This window comes from Panthera uncia, chromosome X (assembly GCF_023721935.1).
Source record: "Panthera uncia isolate 11264 chromosome X, Puncia_PCG_1.0, whole genome shotgun sequence".
NCBI classification, from domain to species: Eukaryota; Metazoa; Chordata; class Mammalia; order Carnivora; family Felidae; genus Panthera; species Panthera uncia.
The window spans coordinates 22156336-22164388 of NC_064817.1; the positions used below are offsets into that span (position 1 = coordinate 22156336).

Consider the following 8053-nt stretch of genomic DNA (forward strand, 5'->3'; position numbering starts at 1 on the left):
CAATGTTTTGTAGTCTTCATTGTACAAGTCCTTTACTTTCTTGGTTAAATTTATTATTAAGTATTTTGTTCTTTTTGCTGCTAATGTAAATGGGATTATTTTCTTAATTTCCTTTTTAAATAGTTCATTGTTAGTTACCCTGATACCAAATCCAGACAAATACAGTAGAAGAACACGGTAGGCCAAAATTCCTATTCTGCATGAAGATGGATGCAAAAATCTTCTACAAAGAACTAGGAAACCAAATTCAATAGCACATAAATATTGATCATCTGGGATTTATCCCTGGAATGCAAGAATGGTTCAACATCAACAAATTCAATGTGATACATCACATTAACAGAATGAAGGATAAAAATCACATGATCATCACAATAGATGCAAAAACTTTTTGATAAAATTCAATACCCTTTCATGACAAAAACACTTTTAACAAACTAGGCATAGAAGAAATTGGCCTCAACATAATAAAGGCCATATATGAAAGGCCCACAGCTAACACCATACTCAATGATGAAAACTTGGAAGATTTCCCTCTAAGATGAGGAAAAAGGCAAGGATGCATGCTTTAGATACTTGTATTCTACATAAGACTTGACCTCTTAGAGAAATTAGGCAGGAAAAAAATAAATAAAAGGCATCAAAATTGGATAGGAAAAATTAAAATTATCTGTTTGTAGATGATATGATTTAATAAATGGAAAATTCTAAAGACTCCACATGTACACACTCTCCCTCCCCCTCTCTCCCTCTCTCTCTCTCTCTCTCACTCACACGCACACACACACACACACACACTCACAGACACACATGCACACATACACTGTTAAAACTAATAAATTCAGTAAAGCTACAGGAGACAAAGTCCTACCTTCTCCATAAGACTCGGTAGGAAATACAAGCAGGAGAGTAGGAGGAGAATAAATCTGCAGAATTTGTTTCCCTGGCTCCCTCCTTATGGGTTCACTGAGGGATTACTAATGACAGCTCCCATCAGGTCACACTTTCCACACTGCTCTCTCTGTCTCAGGTTTTTGATAACTGCTCTTTCTCCTCCCTACCTTTAGGCCTTACAGGTATAATATCTCCCTGTTCACAATAGTCCTGAGGTCCTGATCTTTCCCTTATGATTTTCCAACAGCCTTCTCTCACTTTTGTAAAAATCCCGCTTATTGAACTGCTTCAGATTGTCCAAATGATATGTGTTTCTTGCCAGTAGCCTGATTACTCTACCTCACGCTCACATTCAACTCATCAATAAATGCTATAATTTCCATTTTCAAAGTATATTCCAAAGCTAACCAATTTTCACCACCTGCACTATCCACACCCTGGTTTAAGCCACCTTAATTTCTCACCTGCATTACAGCAACAGTTGGGTACTTCTGCTCTCTCTTCCCACACCATTGTATTTTGACAGCAACCAGTACCATCTTTTTAAAAAGTAAGTAAGATAATGCCATTACCCTGCTCACGAGCTTCTAAACAGTTTCCAGTACACACACAGAATAAAATAAATATTAAAATTCCTTATGACAAACAACAAAGCTCTGTTCAGTTGGCCTTTGCTTCTTTTTGTCCCATTGCTGACACTGTCCCTAATGCTTACTTACTTATATTGTTTCAGTCACAGTGGCCTCCTTGAGGTTCCATGAACATTCATATTTTGCTACTTTATTTATTTTTGTGCTACTATCTTAAAGCATTTGTACTCGATGTCATTCTACAGAGAACGTTATTATCTTAGATATTTGCATGCTCCATTTCTCTTTTCATCCAGCCTTCTACTTAAATGTCATCCCATTAAAAAAAAAAAAGGACTTTCCCTGAACACACTAACTAAAATAACAACTTGCAGTCTATATCTACTTACACACCTTTATGTCTGTCCATAATATTCATCACGGCCTCATATGATGTATGTATGTATTGACTTGTCTATTGTCACTTTTTCCCACTATATTACACACTCCATGAGTGAAGGGATTACCCCTTTTATTCAGCCCTTGTAATAACAGGACCCAGAACATTACATTGTGCATAGAAGTTCTAATAGATTTTTGGTGAATCAATGGGAGTGAAAATAAACTAAATGGATTAATTAAATTAAAAGCAAACTTAAAAGAAAGCTTAAATGGAAAGCCAATTCATAGTCAAAGTTTGCTTAATGAGCATGTAGAAAAAAAAAGTCAGATTAATACAATAGCATCAGGCTAAAACAACCTGATTCGACCTCTAACACTTGAACTGTTCCTTATAATGGGACAAAGACATTTCCTAGACCAATTAATAAAGATTCCTCCCATGGATAATGCCAGGATGGGAATACTAGGGTTTGATGCTCTAGTTTTCCTGTTTTTGTGCCCCATGGTCAGGCAAGAGACCTTCTTAATGAACATTATCTCTTTAAAAAAAACCAAAAACCTCCTATGCAATACATCAAACTTAGAAAAGGATATATAAATGTATATGCCAGGCAATAAATAATAAAAGGAATAACAACAAGCCATAAATATTACCAAGAATTTTTGAAGTTCCCTCTCTACCAGATTTTAACTTCTTCCTCTCCTGTAAAGGTAATATTTATCCTGAAGTTTGAGTCAATTATTTTCTTGCCTTTTAAAATAGAAGATCTTTATAGATCTGCACAAAAATGAAATTATTGACTATTCTTTCACTTGTGTGTCCACTCATCATTCTAAGATTCATCCATGATGATGTATTTATTCATTAATCTTCACCTTTGTACATTATACCATTAATAGGAATATATGCCTATTTATTTATGCATGTTTCTCTTGATGGGCTTTTGGGTGGCTTCCTGGTTGTTGTGCTACTCTTTACAAACTGCTCTGAATATTCTTTTATGTGTCTTTCCATTACTACCACCTTGGAACCATTCTCTTTCTTTAGGAGACTTTATACTTCTATGTTTAATCAATTTTGCATTGATCTTGCAATTACTCTGAGGGAAATCTTGTTTTCCTCATTCCAGCATTCTTAGTCAGCAGTTTACTGTAGCCCTTTGAAAATTTACTGACATTACCTTAGATAATTCACTTGGAGAGGCTCTGAACTTAACACGGCCTTGCCAATTAACTGTCTCTGAGGAGCTGTTTTCTTTTCCTAAAAGCCCCCTAAGAAGTCTCTGAAATATTTGAGGAGACATTTAAAATATTTTGATAGTTCTGACATCACAAAATATTTTTTTTCTTTCATTAAATTGTGTTGATATTCCCTAACTATCCTAGATCGAATTAACTCAAAATAAATATATACAGTCTCTGGTGAAAAAAGAAAAAAATTGTGCTTCTGTCTCACAGTGGTGAAGCCGTTACTCATTTCAATGTCTACTTTAAATTAACCAGTTGATTTCGGCCTTGATTACATTGTTGGACTAAATTACTCTTCTCACTAAGAAAGCCTGCCAGATGTGACAAATAAAAATACAGGACACAGTTAAACTTGCATTTCAGATAAAAAAAACAATGAGTATCTTTTGGTAGATGTATGTCCAATGCGGTATTTGGGATCTACCCATACTAAAAAGTATTTTTAACTCTAAAATGCAATCAACTAGGCAACGTTTATTTTATTTATGCCATTTCTACCAATTAGAGCTGTCAAGTTTTCCGTAAAGCTGTTTGATTTGCTGGAGATATTTTGTGTACGTCATAAACTGACCAGCCGTGCGGACCTTGGCAATCTTTGACTGTGTTTGTCTATTTCTTCATTTCATACTGTACGTTCTCTTCAAGCAAAGCACTGAGAGTCTTAGAGTAACTGTTCTGCCTAAGGTTTATCATTTTTGCTGATAATTCTCTAAGAATGTTTTTCAAAGTGCAACATGTTTCCGTCTTCAAAAGAACAGAACGTACTGGGCGAGACAGCTGTGGGGTTGGGGCTGAAGGTCCGGAAAAGGCTGAGCAGTCCTGAGATACCGCGATATTAGACAGTATGAAGTGTCTTCTGAACCTCGTCAGCTCCCATACTTCCAAAGGCTTCAGCAGGGTAATCGCCCCCTCCCACTTTGGCCTGCGGCGGTGGCGGCGTTGGCATCTCCGCCCGAGCCCTCGAGACTTTTCTCTGGCCCGGCCGGGGCAGCCCTGCTCCCTTCCTCGGACTTTTGGGACTTTCAACCGCTCCAGACCGGCTGCAGTCATCATCTTTGAAGATGTCTGATAACGGGGGCTGCACAGATGGCCTGCAAGACTCAGAGAGAGGCCTGCTCAGTAGCCCCGAGGAGCGGTCTGAGGTAGACGCCAGCGGGGAGACATCTTCCGACCCTGCGCTGAGCTTGAATATGACCGGAGATGGTGGCGTCCCCAGCCCAGAAAGTCAAGGCACTGGTGCAGAAAGTTCAAGTGAAGACATCAACTTGGAAAGCACGGTAGATTCCGACCGATTCTTCATCTGTGAGGAAAACCTACTCCAGTCGGACCCAGGAGAAGAGGGTTCGCTAGGAGAGGACGAACACGAGGACCAGGGAGAGGAAGAAGCGGCAGGAGAACGGCCCCAGGTACAGTGCCCCGAAGCTCACCCTGATCAGTGTTTATCCGCTGAGGATCGGGCCCTGGAGGACTGGGTGTCCTCCGAAACCTCTGCCTTGCCCCGCCCTCGCTGGCAAGTCCTTTCTGCTCTCCGCCAGCGGCAGCTGGGTTCCAGTGCCCGCTTTGTATATGAGGCCTGTGGGGCAAGGGCCTTTGTGCAGCGTTTCCACCTGCTCTCTCAGCTTCAAGGCCATAACGGTTGTGTCAATACGGTGCACTTTAACCAGCGTGGCACCTGGCTGGCCAGTAGCAGCGATGATCTGAGAGTGATAGTGTGGGATTGGGTGCGTGAGCAGCCAATACTCGGGTTTGCGAGTGGCCACAAAAATAATGTCTTTCAAGCCAAGTTCCTACCCAATTGCGGTGATTCCACACTGGCCATGTGTGGCCGTGACGGGCAGATACGCATAGCGGAGCTATCTGCCATACCACACTGCAAGAATACTAAGCGTGTGGCCCAGCACAGGGGAGCCTCCCACAAGTTGGCCCTGGTGCCAGACTCCCCTTTTGAGTTCCTCAGTTCAGGCGAAGACGCGGTTGTTTTTGCCATTGACCTCAGACAAGACCGCCCGGCTTCCAGAGTGGTGGTAACCAAGGAGAGGGAGAAGAGAGTGGGGCTGTATACAATATACGTGAATCCTGCCAATACTTACCAGTTTGCAGTGGGTGGAAGAGATCAGTTTGTAAGAATTTATGACCAGAGGAAAATTGACAACAACGAGAACAATGGAGTACTCAAGAAATTCTGTCCTCATCACCTAGTCAGCTGTGATTCCAAAGTAAGCATCACCTGCCTGGTGTACAGCCACGATGGCACAGAGCTCCTGGCCAGTTATAATGATGAAGATATTTATCTCTTCAACTCCTCTGAAGGAGACGGAGCCCAGTATGCTAAGAGATACAAGGGGCACAGAAATAATGCCACAATCAAAGGTGTCAATTTCTATGGCCCCAGAAGTGAGTTTGTGGTGAGCGGCAGTGATTGCGGCCACATCTTCCTCTGGGAGAAATCATCCTGCCAGATTGTTCAGTTCATGGAAGGGGACAGGGGAGGCACCATAAACTGTCTTCAGCCCCATCCTCACCTACCTGTGATGGCGACCAGTGGCCTAGATCATGATGCCAAGATCTGGGCACCCACAGCTAAAGCTACCAATGACCTGGTCGGCTTAGAGTATACGATGAAGAGGAACAAGCAAGAACGAGACGAAGATCGCCTGCACCACACTGACCTGTTTGATAGCCACATGCTTTGGTTCCTGATGCGTCACCTGACACAGAGAGGTCTTCACCAGCACTGGGGAGCTCCTGGAGCTGAAGTCATGGATGCAGAGTCGGATACGTCTTCCAGTAGCTCCAATTCATCTGAGGAGGAAGAGAACCAAGACCATGTGCAGTGCCTGCCATCCTGAAGGCCTCATGCCTGCTCCAGCTAGATAGTGTCTCCGTAGGCTAGACTTTAAGTTTAAAATTGAGTTCAACTAATAAATTTTCCTCTTGTCTTCTATTTTCCATAATAAAAACTTTCTCTTCTATCTCTTTACATTCTTCCTTCTCCATTCCTTTCCTCTCACTTGGTTTCTTTACTCCTCCCTCTTTACCCATTATATCTCTGCATAAGAAAACACGTAAGTTTTTTTTTTTTTGCCTCTTTTCCTATGTTTTCTTATGGGTAATCTCTTATAACTGACTTTTAAAGGTTCCTAATAATGGTTAAAAATAATTAATAGCTTTATTGAATCTTTCTTCTTATTTCTAGTTAAAAATAATTAATAGCTTTATTGAATCTGTCCTCTTATTTCTGACACTCTGAAAACTATCACCTTTTTTTTCATATTTATCAGTTTAAGGTTAATTTCTTCAGTTGAACTGAAAATTTCAGAAATGTGTTTATCCTTTGGAAGTAAAGTAAAATAAAGCAAACCATGGTCCTGTTCCTTGAATGCAGACACTTGGCCATACACAAACACCCATGCACACACACACACAGACTCTGTCACAGAAAAGGACAAGGGGAGAAAAGGTGCATAGGTAAATTCCTAACAAGATAATTCATGCTTCTGGAATAAACATTTGGAGTTATTAACATTTTCTGAATCCCTATGTTAATATTGATTAATTTGAGCAGACAAAGGTTGGTAAAAATTAAACTTAATCACATGGCATTGTTTACTCTGCACTCTCAATTCTCTTGAAGTTACAGGGCTGAGAACTCCCACAGGATTGCCTTCCAGGAAATCCTCTTGGGACAACCATTTGTAAGATACCAGCCAGAGATATACGGATTCCTAATATTTGAGAATATATATTTGAACTGACTTTAAGAGCAACTTAATGTTGCAAAAAAGAGTTTATCCTTACAGATATAAACCGTTTGATACCATTGGAAGAAAAATCCCATTAGACATCCATGAATTGCTAAAAATTCTCTTCACCTGCTTGTACGAGGTTACATTGCTTTTAAAAATATTTTGTTTTAAGCCTTATTTAATGTAAATTTTGGGTGCTGGATGTTCAATTACTGTTCAATAATAATATTCATTTTTGTTTTACACCAGTAATTTGTGTAAGTTACCCCCAACACTCCTTCTTTCCTTTGATAATACTCCTTAAAGTGGATATTATCTCTGGCCCCTTGAGAATAGGTTGAGACATTTACATAATGAAATTAGACTTTGGAATGGAAAGTAACTTGGCCAAAATTCCTGTTCACTGAGATTCAAAGTCAGGAACAACTGCCTTGGGATCTGGGAAGCTGGGGCAGCCCCTACTAAGCTCTGCTGTAAGGAAAGAACCTTAAAAGTCCTCAAAGAACCTAATGAGTCTGAACTAAGCACTGTGGTTTAAAACAGGATATAAAGAAACAAAATTATAAACTAGTTTATACATTTGGGGCAAACCCTGCACAATTGGGTAGGATTAATACTAGCAACAACATCAACAAAATATTGAAAAACACTTGGAGTTTCTAGTGACCTTGAGTGGCAGCGAGAACAATGGCAAGAGCAGATTAATTATCCAGGGTTGGTTTTTTTTTTTTCACTTCCTGTTGGAAGCAGATCTGTGGGTGGGAGCGGTGAGGAGGTGCGGGGAGGGGGGTGTGGGAAGAGAGTACTGGGGGGGGGGGGGGGCAGGGTGGGGGGAGATGGGTGCAGGGGAGCCTGGTACTGGGAACTGAAACTTTCTTCAGAGTTCCCTGCATCATTCGGAGATTTTTGTGCTACATGAGACATTTGAAGAGAGATTTGGAAGGCAAAGGTAAAGTAGTAGTTATATATTTTTTTATGCTCAGAAAGTAGAGGTAGGTGCACATTGTCACTGATCTGCTGGCTTACCTTACCATGAGGCAGCTGCAGGGCCCACAGCTATACCAGCCTCCCTTGTATCTTCCTTTAGCTTCATCAGTTCCACAATAAAGAGTGCCCACTTCTGCAGGGCATTCACTCATCCAAGTTGGAGGTTTGGAGACAGTGAAGGATCAATACACGGGTTCCAGTCTGTCC

The 8053-nt window shown here is 40.8% G+C and overlaps 1 protein-coding gene across 1 annotated transcript; it reads left to right on the top strand.

Annotated features, from left to right (window-relative positions):
- Positions 1 to 3786: 3786 nt before the first annotated feature.
- Positions 3787 to 6638, top strand: LOC125931572 (DDB1- and CUL4-associated factor 8-like). The gene has a single exon (XM_049643635.1). The coding sequence runs from the start codon at positions 4175 to 4177 to the stop codon at positions 5960 to 5962; it is 1788 nt and encodes a 595-aa protein (XP_049499592.1). The 5' UTR covers positions 3787 to 4174; the 3' UTR covers positions 5963 to 6638.
- Positions 6639 to 8053: the final 1415 nt, after the last annotated feature.